The following is a 24,169-nucleotide window of genomic DNA, read 5'->3' on the forward strand; positions in this document are numbered from 1 at the left end:
TGTGTGAGGGTGAGTGAGGGTGGGTGAGGGTGTGTGAGGGTATGTGAGGGTATGTGAGGGTGAGTGTGTGTGAGTGTGTGTGAGGGTGAGTGTGTGAGGGTGAGTGTGTGAGGGTGAGAGTGTGTGAGGGTGAGGGGTGTGAGGGGGTGTGAGGGTGAGGCAGTGTGAGGGTGAGGGGGGGTGAGGGTGTGAGTGAGGGTGAGGGGGTGTGAAGGTGAGGGGGTGTGAGGGGGTGTGAGGGTGTGTGAGGGGGTGTGAGGGTGAGAGGGTGTGTGAGGGTGAGAGGGCGAGTGAGGGTGAGAGGGCGAGGTGAGAGGGCGAGTGAGGGTGAGGGTGTGTGAGGGTGAGGGTGTGTGAGGGTTAGAGTGTGTGAGGGTGAGGAGGTGTGTGAGGGGTCAGGGGTGTGAGGGGGTGAGGGCGAGTGAGGGAGGTGAGGGCATGAGGGTGAGTATCTCCAATGAATGTCGCTGCTTCGCCTTCTTTGAAAATGTTCAGTGCTGCAAATAGAGCATGCCGCCCTAATTATCACAGCATGAGGCCCCAAAGTGATAATAATCACAGCATGCAGAGAGGCGCCCCACCTGCTGGAGCACTCAACTGTGCATTAATTATAGTTGAGTGCTCCAGCAGCCTGAGGCACCTGTTGACATGCTGTGATAAGTGGGTCTCATGCTGTGATAATTGTTGCGGTGCCTGAGGAAGTGGAGACTCCTGCTGGGATAATTGGTCTTGTGGGCCTCAGGAAGTAGAGTTTCATGCTGGGATAATTGGTCTGGCGGCGCTTGCGGTGCCTGACGTCCAACAAACGTGCACAAGCTGCTCAACCTTGAAGCGCGTTCACAGACCTCGGTCGGCTCGTGCCCAGGTCTGTATCGGGCTCGTTCACAGCTGTTACTCCCTTGACAGGGATGAAGGCGGCTATAAGTCTCGTTGACGGCAGCGCTTCGCGCTGCAATGCCAGCGAGACCTAAAAAGGGAACTTCTCCCAATAAAAACTTCACATATTAAAACCATTTATTATGACAGTACAATAAATCTTCAAAAAGAATATTTGTGACAAACCAATTCATGAGCAGAAAATCTTCAGGAGTAATATTTCTTGACAAAACAAGTAGTCTTTATCAATAAACACATCTACTAAAATAGGTTTCTATGTATCCATTTCACATGTAGATGATACGTGTAGTATAACATATTAAAAGCGATATATTTTTTCTAAAACCCATTTGATAGATGATTATATTCTTGTCAAACAAAGTTTTAAAAAATAGGTGGTTTAGTGAATGAGTTTGATTGATGTGAGTAGTGAGGATCTTAATATAAAGTAAAGGTACCTAGTGGAATCTTTGTTTTGCTGTTGACAGAACCCTTTTCCATTGGTGGATGAAGGGTTACTCTCTACTTTTTAATACACTCATACATTTGCAGCACATAAGACGCAGTCCCGGACTGACTTATTCCTTATTCCCGCCACTAAAATCCTTCTTACCACTGGTGCTTACATTCTCTCTGGGGGCGACTGAACGCTTGGTGCCTGACTACTCCTGAGGTTAGTGACTTCCTCTCCCAGGAACTGGACACCCACCTCACCCTCAATGCGGGCTCCGTGGAGTCCCCATGGAGTTTGTGGGCAGCAGGAATACCATATATATGAGGTGTCGCTCGTTTGCACCTTCGAGCGTGCTATAGGTGGAAGCTCTATCAAGTGACAGAACTAAAGGCTCACTTTGCCTGCACGGAGGAGTAGGCTGGCTCTGCTGAAACTGAACCCAGTCAGGTGGAGAACGATCAGGCCTCCCTAAGGCAGTTTTGCCTTGACGAGACTGGATCCTGCTGGATTGCTTCCCAAAGTGGGGCTTATGAGTGGGGGGACAAATCTAGTACATTGCTCTATTGGCTAGCCACGCAGAATACGGCGGACAGTCTGATACCTTATATTGTTGACCGTGCCAGTGAGAGATTTGTGGACGCTTGTACCATAGAATAAGCATTTGTGGACTACTACAGCTCTCTCTACGCACATCAAGTGAATGCTTCCAGGAAATTTCTTACCCCCTTGATTGCAGTCTTACCACTGGCCATCCTACCGTTGTTGGTTAGGGCTGAGTTGGACCAACCGGTTACCCCAGACAAAATAAATGCATCCCTCTCCGATATGAATACTGTCTAAACACCGGGCCCTGATGGCTTCCCGGTTGAATATTCTCAGATAATCTGCCAGCCCCTGCTTTCCCATTTGCTGGCTATGTACAACAATGCCATTGCTAAGGGTCGCTTCCCAGACGTGAGTAATGTGGTGACAATCGTAGTTCTTCACAAGGCGGGGAGCCCAACAGACGACTGCATCCAATGCCTGATTTCCCTTATAAGCAGTAAGTTCATGATCTGTGCCAAAGTCCTGGCCAGCAGGATCCATAAAGCCATATCTCAACTGATTTATCCGGACCAATGTTGCTTTATGCCCCAACATAGCACATGCCACTGCAGCCATGGGCTGCAGGCGTCTGTGGCCTATTGAAAATGCCTGGCAGGGTCCAATGCTTTTTTACTCATTGATTTTGAAAAGGCTTTCGATTCCCTTGACTGGGACTTCCTCTGTGATTCCCTGGGATGCTTCAGGCAGCCCTTTATATCCTATGTCTGCATGTTGCATGCATACCCAACCGTACATGTGCATGTTAACAGTCCCGATACAAACCGGTTGCAAGCAGGGGTGTCCTTTGCTGCCCTCCTTTTCACCTTGGTGATGGAGCCGTTGGAATCATTGGTGCGAAACGACGACCAGGCCCAGAGATTTTGATAGGGGGATGTCATCAAAAATCGGATAGCTGCACATGCAAAATATGTGCTGCTTTTTGTGTCCGCCCTGCGACTACTGGGCACAAGATGCTCTAGATGCTGCAACAATAAGGGCGGGCCTCCGGCCTTCTGGTCACTTAGCCCAAATCTCTTTTGGTTACCTTGACTGGCCCTTCACTAGTTGCTTCTTGGCATTCTTTGCTATCGATCCATAGATTAAGCTTCCTCTACTTAGGCGTATACAGCTCTGTACTCCCTACGTTCACTTGGTCTCTTAACTTGACTCCGTGGGTCCATAAAATACGGAGGAATTTGGCTAGGTGGGCCCGTCTGCCACTTAACCTACAAATGGTGGCTGTGTTCAAAATGATGATCTTACCATGGTTCTGCAGAATTTTCCCCACCCTCTGCCCAAACGCTGGTTCACTTGGATACATTCCAATGTGTGCTCCTTCCTTCGGGCCGGTCGGGTGCCTCGCATCACGTTTGGGAAGTGTGTGCAGTCTACTCTTGATGGGGGGTTGGCAGCGGCAAACCTGCAACTCTCAGTTGGTGGTCCTCAGTGACTGGCTCCATGGTGGGAGGGATGACCCGGCCTACAGGATCGAACTGATATCTATGACCTGGGACACTACCATAGACCGGCTGTATGGAACCCCCATCCCTCGCGCCCTGCCGACCTTACTAGATCGGTATTCCTGATGTGGAGATCAGCACTGCGGTGTACTGGGTGGATGGGTAGGGTCAAGCTGCATAAACTCCTCTGGAGGGGCAATTGGCTGCACCACCTGGCTCGCTTTGTAGGATTCGTCGAATGGGACCTCATAGGCATCTTCCAAATGGGGGACATGTGACAGGGTGCACATATGATGTCCTTTCAGAACGTGCAGACTAACTTTCAACTAAACCGGTCCCAGTTCTTCAGGTTTTTACAACTCCGCCATGCCTTGGCAGCCCATCATGATCTTATTGGCGAGGTGCCCGAATGTAGGCACCTAGAGGAGGACAAATTGCTCATAAGTCCCCTGAGGCAGGGGGTATTTCTAGTTTCTATCACTCCCTTGTTAATAATTCACCAGACTGTGTGCCCCTTTGAAGACCCAGTGGGAATCAGGGGTGGGTCCCCTGTAAGACAGTGAGTGGAGGGAAGCGCTTATGGCACCTGGAGAATTGGTGATATTGTTTAGGTTCTGTATGATCCAACTAAATTTTTTTACACATCACATACTTCACACCACTGAAGCTCTAGCAGGCGGGGCTTGGCGGCCAACATCCATATGCTCTAGGTACCACATGGATGCCGCAGACTTTCTCATGTGACATGGTCCTGTCTGGTGATCAAGAGGTTCTGTCCCAAGGTCCTCCAGACTCTTCATGCATATTGCACCTCCCGATTGACTTTTCTCCTCATATTGTCCTTATTGGCCTGACTGAAGATTTGGGGGGGTTCCAGGAGTGATCACCTGTTGGTCGGTCTGAGGACGTTGATGGCTAAGAGGACCACAGCTCGGATTTGGAACTCATCAGCCCCACCCTTGGTAGCGGCGTGGCAAGCAGCTATGGATTGGTACACGAAACTGGGGAAACCAGTATATGCTGCCCATGGGTGTACCCATAGGCATAAAAAGATAAAAAAAAAAAGATCCGGTACAATGGGTTACAGGGCACAAGATGTTTATAGCTGCTTGTGGTGATTGCATACTGCTGAAGTTTTTGTTGGTTTGGTTTATTTTCATGGAAAATCACTAAAAATGCGGTTTATTAAAAAATGGGCAGACCATTAACAATCAGGAGCATAGAGACTGCAGCCATTGCTATGGATGACCTTTAAGTGACGCACCTGCCATCAGTGGCAGTGCCACAGAGTGCCTGGCCTCCGTCCTTTGCTATGGGGTATACTATGTCCACTTTTGTAGGTGCTAGAGACCACAGGGGCCATACGTGTAACCCTAGCTGACACACAAACAGCATCCTTGCCATCCACTGCACCTCTCGTTATGGCTGATAGCAAATCTAGAGTGCCAACACTTCTCCAAGAAAAACAGCTGATGATATTTGAAGGGATTTACAATATGATAAACAGTGAGACCATTTTAAACCAAAGTTGAAACAGATAGAGGAGAACTGCGTATAGAAACTAAGAGTGCTAAACACAGACTAATGCTGAAGCATGTGGGAGCTAATGGTGCAGCACACAGACTCTTGTTAGAGCATACGAGAACTAAAAATGCAGCAACTAAAAGAGCAGTGCTCTGTCACATGCACAAAGAATGTTAGATTTTTCAAGCTTTAGCTCTAATATGTAGATGTGGGAGATATTTTTTCTATTTCCACTGAAAATTGATTTTCGTCTTTTATGTTTCACTACAAAACTGCTACTTCAGCTTTTACTATGATTATTTCCTTTTTAGACTCAATGTGACCTGATATTTGTATTAGCCTCCTAAACGATGTACTCTCGTGAACGAAATGAGCATCTTCAAAACAACATCTTAAAATACAAATCAAAAACTCCGAGGGTGTGATGGGGAGCTGGTGAAATATGGTTTGTTCAAAGATTTACATTTTTGGTAATGACTGTAATGAAGAAATTGATGATTAAAGTAAATGAATGTTTGAATCTTTATGACAAAAGCACAAAAAAAGTATTGCAATTTTGTTTTTAAAACATCCTTAAAAGTCAAATACAAACATCAGGACACGTCAACCCGCTTTTGTGTTTTGAAGCATTTAATTTCAAAACCCCTTGTAAAATCGTTGTCGACATTTGCTGCGATTGACATTTTTTACTAATATATTCATCGTTTACAGTGTCAAAAACAATGGCTATCCAGGAAAAGAAGCAGAAGTTCACAAAGTGAGGGTGAGAGGGAACACAATACTGCGGCCATTGTGCAAAACAAAATGGAAGTACTGCATGCAAAAAGTGAAAACACAACTTCAAAACTTTATTAAAACTAAGAAACAATTAGCAGTGAAACGAAGCCAGGTGGTACTCAAAGCTCAGCAGCTACAAAGAGAGAGAGTTTGGCAATGAAAGTGCTGACGATCCCGTGACGGGAAAGTTGCATCTGAATGGTTAGTAGAATATCCTTGGGCTCTGTGATTGGCCGATTTAGAGTCACAATACCACTGTGGGTGTTCACTTTTTTTGCGGTGAAATAACCCTCCTCGTTCCCGCTGATGATGGATAGAAAGATGTCATCCCCAGGGACGGAAGTGGAGGGACCCATGCGGAAAATGTCGGTGGGCGCTTGGATGTTGGTGGGAAAAGTGAGCTGGTGATATGTTATTCTCAAAGGCAGGCTCTGGCACGCATTTTCATTACAAGGCAAGCGCTCACAGTGGCTGCAAGAAAAGTGAGAACACAAGACAAAAAGGTGTATTAGTGCACATGTAAGCAAGCCAGCCAGTGCAATGTCAGAGGAAGCTGCCTGGTCAGAGTTTGTTTTTCTATGTAAAAACCAAAAGTACGCAGGCTGAACACCTTTGTTCCTCATAAAATAGAACAGAACAACAAAACCAAAATAGTCTGTTGCAGAATGATACCTTCAGTTATGCCTCTCTAGAGATCACACCCTTCTTCCTCATGTGCAAAAAGTTTTGATAAGCTGCACGTCCAATCAATTGATTAAGCTGCCTCAAGAGCCAGATTTGTAAAAATATGTTGGCTATAAGACTTCGTTCAGAATGTTCAATTATTGAACGCAAAGGTTGTCAGCTGAAAACACCGAATAAACCCTATATCTTAGGTACCAGCATGCAAAATCCTCACTGTACATCAGAACTTGAACTTTAGCCCATGAGAGTTTGATTTATTTGATTTTCAGTTTTGCTAAATGGTATGTATAGCAACTGCACTTCAATCAATTATTAGTACTAAAATATTAGAAGAACATGCTCTCCTCGTGTGACACTGGGGTTGGGAGTGGCTAGAAACAAACATCAGAATAAAGCACAATCCAAATAAAATGATGTGCTTGATCCAAATGTTGTATTTGAACAAGTTATCTAGGCTGTGACAGGGTAATGATAAAGGTAGATGAGGAGGATTAAAGAAAACATTAGACTGAGAACGTGGATAAAAATAGTACTCAAGCAACTGACTGGCCATAACAGGGAGGGTGAGCTGGAAAGATAGCGCCAAACACATATTCCTCTCAAGGGAATTAGGAGGTTTCCTAACAATAAGACTCAAAATCATTATATTGGGTAACTTTGTTTTAGAAAAAAAATAGCTGCAATTACAAAGTTACTAAGAGCTTTTGTCTTGATCTTTGTTATCTTTTGCAGATGCCAATATGTGCTTGTGATGAAGAAGAATGAAAAGGCATTTAGGCTAGGAGACAAATAGCTCAGATGGGACAATATTTAATTTGTCCCCCTTCATTCTCCAGCCACCTATGGCTAGCCCCCATCCTTAGGAGCAACTAGTGGTAAAGAAGTCACCAAATTGATGTGTAGAGACGAGCCAGGGGTCAGGCTTGGCCCTAAGAGATGCAGCATGAGCCAAGGCATTGAAAAACCTTCCGTGCAAGCCACATCTTTTTTTAATTCATGATTGGACTGTTAGGACAGCCTTCCCTCAACTTGCAGGATGCGGCTCGGTTTTTTCTTTTTCTGATACAGAACTGGATAAAGTAGAAAACAGCGGTTGGGGTCGTGATCTTTGGCTCCAGTGAGGCTCAAACCTACAATGGCAACTCTCGGGCCATATCATGAAGCAAATCTTTATATTTATGGTAACAGGTGTAGGCCTTCTCACATAAATGCTGCACATGGCATCGCTGTGATAAGGAGGGAAAAAGTGGCAAGGTGTACAAAATTATTTTGAGGGTTCTCTATTGTCTGTAAAGTGAGACACTGGTGTGATTACTACATCAAGGGTGTAAGAAGGGTTATTATAGCAAAGTGGTAGCGTAGTGAGTCAATGATCACAAAGTGCAAGCAAAACGATGCCAGTTTGAGAGAGGGGTCCTGGCAAAGGTCGAGATGAAACATGCATGGCTGGTGATGGCTTTTTAAGGGCAAGCAGAATTTAGGTTATATTTTCCTAGCGAGGGATAACTCAAAGGGGGAGAGGGTGGGTGATCCAGAGTTGGGGTGGGATCAAGTAGCTCCAAAGATCTTAACTTGGAATTAGCATTCATGGGCAAGAGTACTACTAGGAGATAAAGACTGGTTGAATGTAAAAAGTGGGGTGGGATGGGCAAGACATACATAGAGTGTACTGCACGCTGCCTATCTTTTGATAACCAACTTGCTTCATGTTCATTCACACTTTAGGGGAATAGACTAAGAAAGTCCAATAGCGCACACATAGAAAAGTTAATAGGGTTAATATTTGTAAAATGTAGCAGGTCGGTTTTAGAGTCCCATAGCCGTTTCATTAGTACTCCGATTCCTTTTCAGGACATAATGGGCCCAGTTCATAAAGGTAAATATACATGTGTATATTTATTTATGAGTAGATCTCATATGATACCTAGGAGTAACTCTCCTATTTGTCGCTGTTTACGATTTACGAGTGGAGATTTACATGTTTTCATCCCATCCTACAGCAGAATTTACGATTGTAAATTTACTACTAATAACCATTCACCTTTTGGTGGAGATCTCCCTTTGAGAAAATATAGCAAAATACAATGAGGTTTAAGATTTAAAATAAATATTTTAGACTATTAAAGCAATGTAAAATAATTTTAAATATTTATTAACCTGGAACTAATAAAAAAAAATGTTACCACACATTAACCGACCAAATTAAAACTGTATTAACTTTAATAATTATTACATCTATTAATTATATTTATAAATATTAATTTTAAACGAAATTACATACCCTTTCTAAAAATTGTATTTCTTTTTTGTTGTGTGGTTAAAAGTTATGTATTTAAGTTAGAAAATATATTAATAAATTTAAATAAAGAATCAATTACAGAATTTTGTATCTCTAAAAATATATCTAATGTAACTTAAATGTTGAACTGAGTTAATTCATTTAACATTAATTTCTTTCTTGTGGTTATTATTTTAACTCCCAGACTCCATTGTGTTCTACAGGAGTGTGCTGCAGTATCAGTGGTTGCTGTGAGTCGTGGTTGGCTCCCTCCAAGGCGGCGCTGAAGTGCATTTACGCTTATTTTGTAACTTTTAGTGCTGTACCAACTTTAGAAGTTTATTTTGTGAGCTGCTGTGGCTTTTGTATTTGAATGACCCTCTCATACCCCTCTTTAAAAATGTGCCTTACTGCGACCCACGTTTTAGTCATTATTGCACATGTTCTCACCACTCTGAGGCATCTCCCACATTGAACTCAAAGGAGTATACTTATGTGTACAGAGATCTCCTCACAGAAAGGATTGGAGGTCTTGGCCGAAGGTTTATGAACTACAGTTTGTAGTATTTCGTGTAGTACTACTGTAGTACTAAACTATGTACTTCAACATGCAGGTCGAGAATCAATCCCAATGTCACAGACTTCACAGAATAATAAAAATGGTCCCACTTGCATTAAATTAAGTCATAGTATTTACAGCTCTTCGAAAGTTCATTCTGTGAAATTAAGCACTACATACAAACATGGTGTTATTATTATTCCTTTTGAGAGGCAGTGTTAAAATAATTCATAACTAATGTAAAGAAATGCAATCTGCTATTGACGGTAAAGACCAGAGGCATCCCTTCCTACAGAACCAGCAGCTATACTTGTAACCGCGACCCCCCTCCCCAAGCCCTGAAAACTACCCAACCCCCCCACCAGCCCCAAAAATGACCCCGACCCCTCCAGCCCCAAACACTACCCTGAGCCCTAAAATCTACCCCAACCACGTGAGCCCTAAAAACTACCCTACCCCGAGCCATAAAATCTACCCCAACCCTTAAAACAACCTCCCATACCCCCCAAACCCGGCCCTGTCCTACTTAAGTCACTGCGTCCTCTCCCGATCCTTCCTGTTCTTGGACCCGCTCATTCCAGCATTTAGACCGCACACTGCCTTAACCACCCATGTGCGTGGTTAAGGCATGTTAAGGCAAGCATTATTGCGCTTGTGTTGGAATGGTACGCATGGCTCTGCCCGCATTGTTTAGGTCGCTTCCCTTGAAATTCCTGTGAGCTTGCCAGAAAAATACCCAGCCCGTGAAGGTTGAAAATCCTTGTAGGCTTCCAACAAATAATCAGATGAATCTGCTGTGGTGGTTGGTTTAAGGAGATGAGAACTCAACTCGGTATACAGTAATTGGAAGGACAGAAGCAGCTTCTGATCCAACAGAGAAAGGATTTCACATAATGCCACCTGAAACTAGAGGACCAGTGCCATCATTTGGGCCAGTGGTGGCCCACTGGACCCGCTAGGCTGTTGCCAAATGATTTGCTTCAATATAAGCGATATATTACTGGATGCGCAAACCATTCACTGCAAGCGTAACGACTGGCCCACGCTAATGTTCATGACCGATAATATGAACCCAGGATACGTTAAGGATTTTTGGCCACATTTGGAAATGCTATCCCCTTAGAAATGCTCAGGAAAAGTAACATCAGTATCTATCACTTTTTGGGGAGGAAAACCACACCTCAAATCTTAAGTTCCTCAAATTTGAAAAGGTTAGCAGGTACATTTCAAAAGGCAAGTGGGTAGGTACATTTACAATAGAAAGCATTTTTAAAATTGCGGACCTTTGACATTGCTGAAATACTAGTTGGAGTAAATAGTTTGCAATTTCAAAAGTAGTTTACATGACTTTTCACTAAACGAATGCCTAGTTAAGATTATCAGGTCCCATCTTTTTATGGCCAATGTTTCAGTTGCATTTAAAAACAATATAACAAGTTTTATCTTTCAGTACAGCGTCTCTCAAGCATAGCCTTCTAGGGAGCCACTCATATGACCTATTAAATCACCTCTGTCTACACAACTGGTTATCATTCTCAAAGTAAGATCTGTAGTCAAAGACAAAAACAGAATTCACGATTGCACCATCGACCATGCCACAGGTTGATTTTAACTTAAAGTTATCACATGTAGAAAGCAACCCTATACTTTTCATAACTAGTATCACTAATCTTCTCTAGGCTCACACAGGAAATTAATCTTTTTAAACTGCCTCCAAAACTCCATTGATTATCATTGAACACGTGCTCTAGAAACCACCATTTTGCTTTCACCTCCGTTCACTCCACTAAAGCTGACTCTACCTAGGCATCTGACCAGTCAGAGAACTTCTCATCCCTAACGCTCCCCACTCACTCCTTTCTCTCCTCATCCCCCACTCCTAACACAAAACAACATGTGTATTTGTAAAAAGCACATTAGTCCAGAAGGGTATCATGGCGCTGATTAACAGATGTTTATAGTTACTCAACTCAATGGTACTCATTTTATCGACATCAGAAGAATGAAAGTGAGTGGTACCGCCGGGATTTGAACCTGCGACCAACACAGGCCCCTACAGTGGGTGCAGTAGTCCACTAAGCCATCAGACTCGACTCACAGTCTGAATCTGTATCCTCAAACTTTCACCATAAGGCTAGACAAACAATATACATATGACCATTCTGTTTTCTAGGTGATCATGCAAACAATACGTATTAAGTTCTGCCATCAAAGGACAGAGCGGTCTGCCTCACAATCTTCTTAAGCAAATTCAAACTAAGATCAGCAACGGCCAGATCATAATACAAGCTAAACTCACCCTTCCTTCACAAAACCATCATAATAGATAAGTATAGGCCAAGGGCATTTTAGTATTCTTACGAAACTTTTTCTTTCTCTCTCTATATTTATGCATTGCTTAGTTTGAGCTGGTGGTTGGCGGAGGGGCCACGACCACTTATTTTGGGGGATCAGCACTTATTTTATTGCGCCAGATATTTACCAAGAGGAAGAGAGGGGAAAACACACAGATCAGAAAGACGGAGGAAGAAAAGGACAGAAAATGTGTCACAAAGCGAGAAAAGAGGAAACTTCTAGAGTGAGATAAGGAGGCAGGAGCGTCTGGCGGTGGATTAAAGAGGTATAAAGTGGAGTTAAAACTACCAGCCAGGATATTTGGCACGCCAATGTTTAGTTGCAATGGCCGTAGGCTTCTGAGCAGAGTTTCCAGCACTCTTTCTTTTAAAAATCAAGCACTCCATATATAGTTATCTTATGGCAGTGATGATTATTTAGAGCAATTCTACGAACAAACACATTACTCACATACACATACACACAACTCAATCGTCAAATTCAAGTTAATTATCAAAGTATATTAAAAGTGAAACGAAAAAACCCCTTATTACAGCCTTCCGGATTTTTTGGGAACAATTACTTTTCACATGGAAACAACACTCCTATTAGTCAAAATATCTCTTGAGCGTGATTTTACCTACCGACACACATTTAACCCCTTGGTTCTATTTTTGGTTAAATACATTTGTTAAAACAAATGCATTTGAAAAAAACATACTATGCACAAGCTATATATGCAGATTCGCAGTGCATAATACGGTTGACAGTCATACCCCCTTCTCCACTCAACAATAGTAATAAACAGCATATTACACTTCACACCTGCATATATACTACACAGAGATATAGATCCATCTTTTAGTCTCACCATATAGATAAACCATTTAAGTATTCGATAGTTATAGAGCAAAAACGTATTTCTCACATCAGAAATATATATAATCACAAATCCTCCTACTTTATCATTTAACTTCTGACCTCTTGACTCCGGAAGCATATTCCTCCCACTCTGAATGTACATCCATTGGAGAGAGGTGGGTGGTCTCAGCAGGAGGGGGCGCCACAGCAGTCACCGTTCTTCACTGGCAATTCCCACCTCTTATATTGCCTATCTTTTAGTGGGACCACTTTGAGGGGCAGTGGCATAGTCACAGACATAGCAGTGATTGATAGTAAACATCCTTTATCTGTCAAAGGTATCCCACTGTTGAGCACTCCTGTCATGGCGATCACACAGTTGTGGCGGAAGGGGAGATTGTTCATGCCTTTATAATAACACAGAAGTCCAGACTAAATCCTCGCTTCTCAACCACCACCCGCAAACATATCAAACAACCCAGCATTCTACAAACAAAGACAATCACCGCAGGGCACGAGGGCAAAGCCCACGACAAATGAACAAATCACACTCCTCCACATTCCCTCAATGTTCGTGTTATCTGATTTGAAATGATGTTTTTCCATGTTGAATCTCGAGCATCATCAACTTAATGTTCCTTCTCTTTTTTGCCTCCACACACTCAATCCAATCCTCGTCCACAGGTGTGTAAAATAACTCCTCCGACTGCAGAGAGTCGGGGTCTTCACGCCGCCATCGCCAGGAGTCACGACAGAGCCCAGGTCTTCACGCCGCCACCGCCAGGAGTCACAAGACACTAAGCCTCGCGCCGCCGCCCCGGGACTACATTACCCGGCAGGCTCAGCGGCGGCGCGCTAAGCACACGTCTGCAGAGCGCTAGAAGGCGCATTTAACCAGTGGACAGCCCCGCGTCGCGGGACGCCGGGCAAAGCCCGGGCAAAGGGCAGGCCCGTTTAAGCCCGTTCAAGACCGGCCAAGGACGGGACGGGTCACTCCCTTAACAGCCACAACTCTGAAGGTCAGTGAGTCTCTTGCATGTTTGGCAGCTACTAACTATTGCGTAGTTTGGATTAACACCCACTGACCCACTAGGATTGTGTGAACCGTGACTACATCCCTACCTGAAGCGGAAAACTGTGGGAAAAGTACTGGTGGGTCTCTTATGGGCGCTCTAGACAATTTTTTGATAAGAGTTTCTACAGCCCTGGCCAAAGATATCAAACTCACTGAGAAGAGATTATCATTAGATCCACTTTTTGACAAGCGGTCCTCACTGGGCAGTCTGGCGAGAGCAAGATCACCTACTCCCCTTGAGACTGATTTACATGACACGGGGTCTGTCACTGAGGGGAGGGATGGTAGTGTTATTATATTGCAGGAAGTAAGCCCCGACGCTGGACGGAATTCATGTAATCGTGCCAAGAAGCAGCTTTCCCCCAATATGAAAACTAGACCAGCCAGATGTGCAAAAGTTGGAGTGGTGCAACAGGCACAGGGCCCAAAAGCCAAAAGGAAATGCACAGGACTACAACATCAAGTGGCAGATGGAAAAGGGAAAAAACCGAGGAGGTCGTGACCAAAGAGAACTTGTCAATAGGTGTCTCAAACTTATCACTGCCGGTAAAGGATGGGCCAACCGTATTGCGATCTAGGGAAGGAGATCCCCCACTTGTATCGGATGTCGCCTTTTGGAAAAAAATGGAAAACACTGTACATAAGTTTACCCTTCCTATACACGAAAGACTGGACCGAATTGAAAATAGACTGGTGTGTTTGGAACTTTTGCTGTCATCAGCACACGCAAGGGGGGGGGGGGTCAGGGAAGAGACCCAATTGGCAGGCAGTCAAATGGGGGGGGGGGAGGCGAGGTACTCTAGGCATTAGCTCTGATGCTCTGACCAATCCTAATGTACCCACTAAAGGAGCTCAAAGCCTTGTAGCTAAGAATACATCAGCTTCTAGTACCATGATCCCACAGAGAACTTTAGAGGGGCCACCCCTTACAGAACGGGCAAGCAAGGATAAAGTTGTGAAGGGTACTAGCCCTTCAAAAAAATCACAAAAAACACTCAAACCCCCTACAACTCATGATGTGCAGAAGCAACAAACAATTGATCTCCCCCCGGATTCTGCCCCATATGCAATAGTTCTGACAGGGGTACCACCATTAGAATATGGCAAGAATGAGTCTGACAGGGAACTAAAAAATAAGTGTCTTTTTTGGTTAAATGTCAATCGGCCACTGCCTAGCTATGTCTGTCCAGATATATTATTTGCTAGGAGAGTAAATTGGGTGGGAAGAAGGGTAAAATCAACTGAAGGTGACTGTATTATTGTTAACTTCCGGGACACAAGATGTGCCGAAATTATTTGTAATGAGGGACAATTTCGCCCATATACCCGAATCCAATCACTTCCCCTAAGGTACATTTACGCCCCTGAACAAAATACAGAATGGGGTATTCCTCTAGGAGGTGTGGCTCCAAACTATCACAAACCAGACAACATCAGATTACAAAATAGGTTTGGGGTTCTGTCAGGGTTAGAAGACTGTGACTGACAGTCAAACACACTAGAAGGGGAAACTAGAAGTAGTTCACCAAAAGGAATAATAACTGTGGGTAAATCTAGTGAGGGATGTCCGGCTGCCAGGAGATCTGTACAACTGAATGAGTGGAACACCGTAGATTTGCTCTCTTGTATTTGTGGCGGGACTTTCAACTAAATTTAAAAATAAGGAATGGTTGGACTATGTAAATAAATTTAATGTAATCTGTGTTCAGGAAACATGGGAAGTTGACCCAACTAACTTTAATCTTGAGGGATAGAAGTTGTTTGGGATTTCGGCTGTAAGATCTAGGGCAGGTAGAGCGAAAGGAGGTCTTGCTCTGTGGGTGCATCTGACTCTAGATGGGACTTGGACAGATCTCAACTGGAAATCAGATTGTATACTCGCTGTTCAGTTTAAAACCAGGGATCTCAATCTGATCATAGTAAATTTTAATAATATTGGAGGTTCTAAAGGGGAGGAGTTGGAGGTTCAACTGGGAATCCAGATTGAAAAGACGGAAAATGCCCAAGCTGCCTTGTTTTTAATTGCAGGTGATTTTAACTGCCATTTATGTCCTCGGCTGATTCCATTTAAGGAAAATTGGGCATCATGTAATCTAGTGGAGGGTGCTCCTTTTGACCACACAATAGATGGAGCTAATCTTAATGGGACTATGAATAATTTTGATTTGTCCCATTCAATGGATCTTTTATCCTTTAACCCCAAAAGTGGGGTCAACCCAACCTTTAAAGGTAGAGGATGTAGCTCATATATTGACTTTGTCATTGTTTCCCGCTTACTTAAAGAGAGAGTTTTACGATTTAACATTGATTGCAGTGGCTTTAGCGATCATAACCCTCTTACAGTGAGCATTGCAGTAGCAAAAGTGAATAGAGGAAAAAAGATGAGACCCCAAGACGTTAGGGAGACGGTTACAGACCAAGGGAGAAGGCTAAAATGGGCTAAAATGGATAGTGTATGTTTTTATAAGTCCCTAGTCTCCAAAGGGAAACAGCAGTTGGAGGTATGCCTAAACCCAGAGTACAAAGGGACACAGGTGGTTGAGGCATTTGAGGAGATGGGCAGGCTAGTGGATTGCTTAATGCATGTGACAGGGAAAGGGAAGGAAAAGCACAACCAGAGATGGTTTGATAGGGGATGCTCTCTGGCCCAGAGAAAGCTTAGAGCTGCCCTTAAACAGAAACCAAGAGATGGTGTAAGGGTTGCACTCTGTAGAACACACTACAAGCAAGAAGTAAGGCGTCGTAAGCTAGCTCTCCAAACTGAAATGTGGGAAGATCTACGTGAGGCTGCGGAAAAACGAGATCTCACCAGGTTCTGGCAAATAATCAATAAACGTTGTTTTCAAGATGGGGATAGCCCCAGCATTGCAACAAATGTACTCCCAGCACAATGGGTGGAACATTTTAGTGCTCTATACAACAAAGGGACCATGCTGGAAGATGAGCAAGATGAACATAGGGATATCGTAGCTGAGAGGATCGAATTTACCCTAAAAGAGATTGAGGGGGGCATAAAGGGCCTTACACGAAATAAAGCCCCTGGCCCCGATGGGATCCCACCAGACCTTTACCTAAGTAACATAGAATTATGGGGCCCGGTAGTTACAAGAGTCATAAATGAGGCCATAGTATCGGGTTTACCCCGCTCGTGGTCAACTGCGACCATAGTACCAATCTTTAAGAAGGGTAGCAGAGATAGCCCTAAATGCTATAGACCCATTTCTTTAATTGATGTAACAGCCAAAGTAATGGGTAGGGCTATCCTGAACCGCTTAATGGAATGGGAAGGAGAAAACAGCATCCTTACAGAAGCCCAGTATGGCTTCCGGGCAGGGAGGTCTACGACAGATCAGTGTCTAAATTTATATTTACTGGTCACGAAATACACAGTTGCTAGACAGGAGAAAGTTTACTTAGCTTTTATGGATCTGGCAGCAGCTTTCGGCTGTGTAAATCGATCGAAGCTGTGGGGAATATTATCTGATCTGGGGGTTGGCGCTGGCCTTATTTCTATTCTGAGGAACCTTCACCAGAATACATCCGCATCAGTGAGGTATAATCTGGAGGGCGACCAGACAGACCCTTTTAAATGTACAAGCGGGGTGAGGCAAGGGTGCATACTTGCACCCTTCCTATTTTCCATTTACATTAATGGGCTAGAAAGTTTTTTATTAAATCTGAAAGCAGATACGCCCAGAATAGGAAGCAGATCCGTACCAGTTCTGCTTCATGCGGACGACGCGGTCCTGCTGGCCCGAACGCCAGTAGGACTGCAACGTCTGATTGACGGATTTGTGGAGTTCATGTCTAGCCTTGACCTATCTGCCAACTTGACAAAATCATATATAATGAAGCTAGGCCCAAAACATATAGGTAAACATTTTAATTATAAAAGTGGCGCTACAAGTCTGGTAAAAGTGCAGACTTTTTTATATTTGGGCATTTTATTCGATAGAAATTTGAATTTTAAACCGCTGATAGACGAACATGGCAGTAAGCTGGCAGCGAGCTCAGGAGCGGTTATGAATTTTGGGCGCAGACTGGGCCGCTGGGCTCCCGAACAAATGCTGACCATGTACAATTCGATCACTGTTGCTAAGGTTGTGTACGGGGCAGAGTTATGAGGAATGGGTAATGTAAGAGTGAGGTTTTTTGATTCCTCATATATTAGCACGGACTCGGAGGGTGAACAGACAAATGATGAGAATAGGAATGGGGAACAAAATAAACAGCAACCAATAGTTAAAGAGGGTCTCTCTTTTTTAGACAAACGCAACCAAACATTTGGTCAACAACGAGGGAGAGGGAGAGGCCGCAGCAACTACAATCAACACGCACAATATCCACAAGCCCAACACCCTCAACGTCCAAGAACCAGGAGCCAGAAACAATGGGACTAACCAATACCCAAAAAGTAGCTGTTATAAACCTATCACACCATCAGTTAACCCCTATAGAGACCAAATTACTTGAGAAAGGCCTAGGGTATGCTATTTGCTCTCCTGTAGATAGATATGCCCTTGAAAGGGACTTACAACATTTTTTCAGAAAAGTAAGACTCCAAATCTTTTTTGATGGCAAAGAAAAACAATTTAGATCTAATAAGTCAGGGCTTAAAAACAAATCTACCTGGACTCCAGCACTTAATATAGTACACAAAGACATAGAGGCTTTTGAGAGATCCATAGATAAAAGTGTGGATAACCTTCTAAAACAAAAAATCTGGACACCTTTTAATTTGAGCAAGGATGAAAAAAGAGCACTAGAACTCCTCGAACAAAATTAAACCCTGACAGTCAAACCAGCTGACAAAGGGGGCAGTATAGTGCTCATGGATAGCAATGATTATAATAACAGAATGTTTAAACTTTTAGACAACAGTGAACACTATAGACAGTCAAATAAGGAAGAATGGCATACCTTAAAGGAAGAAATAGGAAGAATGCTCAGACTTGCTAAAGATGATAATATAATATGCGAGGAAGAATTCGCATTTCTGATGAACACAGATCCTTTAATTCCGGCTCTATACGGGCTACCAAAGGTACATAAGGACCTCGTAGACCCCCCCATGAGACCAATAGTATCATGCATAGGATCACTTACTGAACCTCTGAGTAAGTATGTGGAGGTCTTTCTACAACCTTTAGTTCAACAACAAAAAGCTTATATTAAGGATACGACCTCTATGATTAAGAAAGTAGAAGGATTAATGTTCGACCCGGATACACAAGTGTTAGTGACTTTGGATATCGAAGCACTTTACACGAATATCCCTCAGGACAGTACCATTGAGATTATGGAGGAGATCCTGAGTGGTAACCAACAGGACCTATCAGACCATCAAATATTCATTGTAGATTGTATCACTTTGATCCTCAAAAACAACATTTTTCTGTTCAAGGATGATTTTTTTAGACAGGTCAAGGGGACCAGCATGGGGGCCACTTGTGCCCCGAGTCTGGCCTGTCTATATGTCTCCAGATTTGAAGACAAACATCTATAATTCTGCCGCCCCATTCTATGAAAACATCTCAGAATGGGGTCGGTATATAGATGACATATTTTTTATATGGACAGGAGATATGGACACTCTGAAAGACTTCCTACTATGGCTCAATTTGGGCGATGTGAATCTTAAATTCACATCACACATGAGTAAACAATACGTGGAATTCCTTGATATTATTATCAAGCACACAGATGGTCACCTCGTTGTGGAGTTATATACAAAACCCACAGACAGGAACACCATGCTGCATTTCGACAGTAACCATCCTGCATCGCAGAAGAATAATATCCCATTTGGACAATTCCTGCGGCTAAGAAGAAACTGCACATCTATGCAGGATTATGAAATACATGCAGCGACCCTGAAAACTAAATTCTCAGAGAGAGGTTACCCCAAAAGGATGATTAGGCACGCCTACAAACGGGCGAAATATTTTAATAGAGATAATCTGTTCCTACCAAAGGATGATGCCCAAAAAAGTCAACAACCCATCATGTTTGTAACCAACTTTTCACAAGTTAGTCATAAAGTCAAGAATATCATAAACAGAATTTGGCATTTGGTGATGGATAAAACACATATTCCAATCCCAAAGCCTATATTTTCATATAGGAGAAACAAAACTATCAGAAATTCTCTTGTTCACACGTACAGAGAAAGTGCCAAAAATTCCCAAACGACCATCAATGACACCCCCTTACCAACGGGGACATACCCCTGTTTGGGTTGTGTTAATTGTGCTAGCATCATTAAAGGCAATAAAGTTACAGTCAATGACAGATCAGCAAACATCAAAAGCTTCATTAACTGTAGGACGAAAAATGCAATTTATTTGATTCAATGTCCTTGCCAGAAATCATACGTAGGTGAGACATCTAGGGAGATCAGGCTACGACTAAACGAGCATCGATCAGCCCTAAGAACCAACAAAATAGGAGCACCGCTCACTGAACATTGGCGCACGGCCGGTCATCTTATTGATGATCTGAAGTGGTGCGGGCTAGAAAAAATTTTAGGTAGTAAGAGAGGCGGCAATCTGGATAACAAGAGAAAGAGAAGGGAACAATTTTATATGTCCACCTTTAACAGTGTAAGATGTGGTTTGAACTCAAGAGAAGATTGGGAGAAACTTATTAAGTAATAGAGAGAATTCAGGATAGGAGACTGAGGCACTCAGAGCAGTACAACGTCAAAGTTATAACAACCATGGGAAGCGTGATACCGCAGGATTAACAAAATATACCCGAGGGAAGATTAAGGTAGAAATTACCCACGTAAATTTTGGTATGCGGTTTCCATGTAATACGAGTATTAATACGAAAGGGTAACATGGAGTAGTTTACACAGCAATATAGAACCGGGACATTGGGCAGTAATATGAGATAGATATTCAGTCATGCTACGAAAAAATCCCTCACGACACAAGATAGTATCACTATAGAAACGCATTGTGTATAAGAGCCAATGAGGGTAGTCAACAGAAACGTAATCACTCAATGGGAGCAAGCCGGCATAGGCGTTCCGTGACCATAGCAACGCGACCCGTATTGGTTAATTTTGGACCATTTGGGTTGCAGGAGAAAGGCGCCCAATCACAAAGAGGAACGCATATAAACGTGGAATAGCGTACTCGGCCATTCCTTTCCCTTTTGTTGTATATCGACTGAACGACATGCGGACAGGCTGCCAGGATATAGGAGCAGGGAGGCCGGATTAAGTAACGAAGGTAAGCAGCATAGAGAATGGCTGTAGTTTTTTTCCAACGAGAAACGTACCTCGTATCGGAAGTGTAGTAAGCAGATTTGCAACATGGAACAGCGAGAAAAAAATCGATTAGCGGGAAAGCGTGCTAGTTGAACTTAGCCCCTTTATCGGGAGTCACTGACAGTGTAATGAATGTTCGAAAACATCGTTGCCCCTATTTTGTAAGCGAGCTATATAAAACAAATAGAGGTGAGGCCCCCTTGAACACAACTAACTTATGAATGGGTATATAAAATACTATATATCCCGAGTGTATAAATAAAATAAGGGTGACTTAATTTTGAGTTTCCCTATGTCTAATTTGATAATACAAGCCAGGCAGAATATCAAGGGCATAGCTGACAATATTAGGGTTAAACCATGATTGTACATAAGATAAACTACTTGATTTAATACTTTTATCGTTCTTCCGCCAAAGGCTGACCTAATTGAAAGAGGTTCCAGACTGCAGCGATTGATCGCCCAGCTCCTATGGTGAGTGAAATAATGGCACTAAATCAGATCACTTTCGTATAATCTATTACAATCTAAATAAGGGTGTTAATTGTAACCCCGTAGGAAGAATATCGCCGACAACTTTTATAAAAACGGTGGCTCCTCCTGGCAGACAAATCCGGCAAGATCACATCCCATTCACAGGTATAAGGTGGAGCATACTAAATTAACATAAAAATAGGTGGGGATGGCTGAATAAACCTAGAATTTAAGGAAAACCCCTTCTTTATACCTATAGATATGATCTAAGCGGTACAAACAGATACAGATGACATCAAAGGAACATTGAATTTACTCCTCTTTTATGAGGTATGTAGTAATAATATCGCCCTTTTAATATAAGCGGACATGTGAGGGGACGATAATAGAGGTTGCCATTGATTATCTTTATTTTCTCATTTAGAAACAGCACACTTTGCAAATTGAGAATAGCATCCTGTGAACTGTTAATCGTCCAAAAGTATATAAGACTTTTTCATTAAACCAGCATTCTCCATTTGGGCAACGAACTCCATTTGGAATAAGGTATGCATGCTGGCGATAATACGCCATGCTTCTTTAGTGTTAATACTATGGGGCCAACAGCATTGGACTCCGCTCCAAGGGAGAGGCAAACAAGCCTTTTTTTAATAAATGTGTACAGAGATGTTACAAAATAATAATGTAAAAGTAGATATTGTGGAACATGACCTCAACCGTGTGCCCAATTTGAATATGTGTAAAAAAAACGGGTATTATCACATCGATTTGTAAAACATTAGTGTGATAATTGGGCAAAGGGAGATGTGTCCTGATAAAGATGAAAAATGTGTTTAAACATATGACCATATCAAATTGTAATCGCATTAGTGTGACAATCTGGCATAGGGAGCTGTGTCTTTACAAAGATGAAAAACTTGTTCAAACGCAAAAATGGATGGTAACTCTGTGTTTTTAATGTTTTAATCGTTTAGAATCAGTCCTGAGGAAGGTGTACTAAAAGAAAGCCGAAACGCCGCGTCGACCTTTTTGATTCTTCTTGCTTTTATTATGTATTTCATGTAATTTTTTATTAAAATGTCTATTGTGATATGTTTTTAACAATGTTATGATACGTATTATGAACTGTAAATTGATTGAGTAAATAAATCTAAAACATAGTTTTACCAAACATGCATCTTGACAAGTCTCAATGATTAAATACCTAGCCTTTTGATAATATCATAAAGAGTTATATAGTATTTGTTATAACCTATGATTGTCCCTAATGCTATATTGTGTAATTGATGTGTATAGACAATTAAAATACATTATATTGTACCTTTGCCTTTCTCGCCTACTTTACGGCATGCCTGTTGAATCACCATACCCCTATTATTAACACTTAAATAGGACAATCCTCTGTTGTCCACCTAGTTGGGACATTTTTGTTTTTCGACGAATGGGTAATGTAACCAGCTTACAGACCAAGGAAAACAAATACTTAAGGAGGTTGCTTAAAGTACCCCGATCTGTACCATCATATATAGTACATGAGGAACTTGACTGTAAGTACCTGGAGGACAGGGTGAGGAATAGACCCCTCATGGCCTGGCTAAAATTATGGGTTAATCAGGAAGCCAATCTGTCGCGGTTGATTATTACAGATTGCTTGAAGAGTGAGAAAGGCATTTTTGCAGCGTGAATCTTTCTGGATTCACTATGCTGTGCATTATTCCGCGGTCTTGTGGTTGGGTCTGGATTCGTAGTCTTTTCTTTGTTTTTTTTTTTTTTTCTTAGCCCAGGTGGGCGTCGGCGTCACACCCCCTTGGTGTATTTCCGGTGACGTCGGCATGCTTCCTGCGGAAGCTCCCACTCTTGGGCGCCATCTTCAGATTCTTTTTTTCCGCGGTCGGGTCTGGATCGTTCCCGTTTGGGCTCCAGACATTTTTGGAGAAAGAAGAAAGAAAATACAGAAAAGACGAGGAGAAGTCATCTGAAGACTCCAGGGGACTTCATCGACGAAAATTCAGCAAGGAGAAGGCGTTTTTCATCGAGATCATCGACGACCGTCGACGAACACGCGACCAGAGAGGCCCTGGACGCTCGATGATGGACAACACGCCGTTCAAGTTCTGCCGTAACTGCCACCACAAGTACGCGCAGAAGGACCAACACCCGGTATGCAACCTTTGCCTACCGGTGAACCACGAAAGCGGAGACTGCAACGCCTGTTCCGCCTTCGCCCCGAAGACCCTTCGTGTGAGAGAGAGGCAGAGGGTAGCACACGCCACCCTGCAGGGGAAGGCCCCGACTCCGTCCCTCTACGAGCTGGGGATGTCCTCCGAGGAAGAAGACAACGCTGCCGCCGAAGACGACAGCTACACGGTCGTAGAGACCGATTACACGAAGACTTCTGACAAGGTAGGAGACTCTTCGGCCCCCAAGAACCCGAGAGACTCTGAGTCTAGAAAAATCGAGGGCAAGACCCCGAAAGCGCCGACGCCAAAAAAGGCGGCGTCCGCGACTACTCCCAGGCTCAGCGGATCCTCCGAGAAGGAGTCCCCGGCGCCGAGAGCTGCTGATCAGCAGAAAACGTCGAAAATCGTCCCCGAAAAGGATCGATCGACGCCGAGGGAGAAAGACCCAAAACTGACGACGACGACCAGAGACCCAAAATCCGGTTCGACGTCGACGTCGAAAACTTCGACACCGAAAGGCACGGCGACGAGCCATCCGCCGAAAAGAACAGCCGACCCATCCGACGCGGAACACGCGGCCGAGATGGAGAAGAAGAGAAGGCGCCTCGAGGCCGAAATGGAGAACATCATGCAGCGGAAGAAAGATTTCGATGCTAAGATGAAAGCCTTCACGATCCCTCACAAGACCAAGCCACCGGTGGTGGAGGCGGTCGAGGAGGAGGATGAGATCGCCGAAGTCGCCGAGGAACAAGACCAGGACGTCGAGGTGATC

The 24,169-nt window shown here is 43.4% G+C and overlaps 1 protein-coding gene across 2 annotated transcripts in view; it reads right to left on the reverse strand.

The window, feature by feature from the left end:
- FBLN1 (fibulin 1) overlaps window positions 1-24,169 on the reverse strand; it is a 900,993-nt gene that overhangs the window by 421,973 nt on the left and 454,851 nt on the right. Inside the window, exon 15 of one of the 2 annotated variants that reach the window (XM_078673830.1) lies at window positions 5,512-6,147. The exons of the other annotated variant lie outside the window; for it this stretch is intronic. Coding sequence (XP_078529956.1) covers window positions 5,796-6,147 — 352 coding nt within the window. The 3' untranslated portion in view covers window positions 5,512-5,795. Of the gene's footprint in view, window positions 1-5,511; window positions 6,148-24,169 lie in introns of those variants that run through there. 2 annotated transcript variants of the gene reach the window in all.

The sequence above is a fragment of the Lissotriton helveticus genome, chromosome 1_1 (genome assembly GCF_964261635.1).
Source record: "Lissotriton helveticus chromosome 1_1, aLisHel1.1, whole genome shotgun sequence".
NCBI lineage: Eukaryota > Metazoa > Chordata > Amphibia > Caudata > Salamandridae > Lissotriton > Lissotriton helveticus.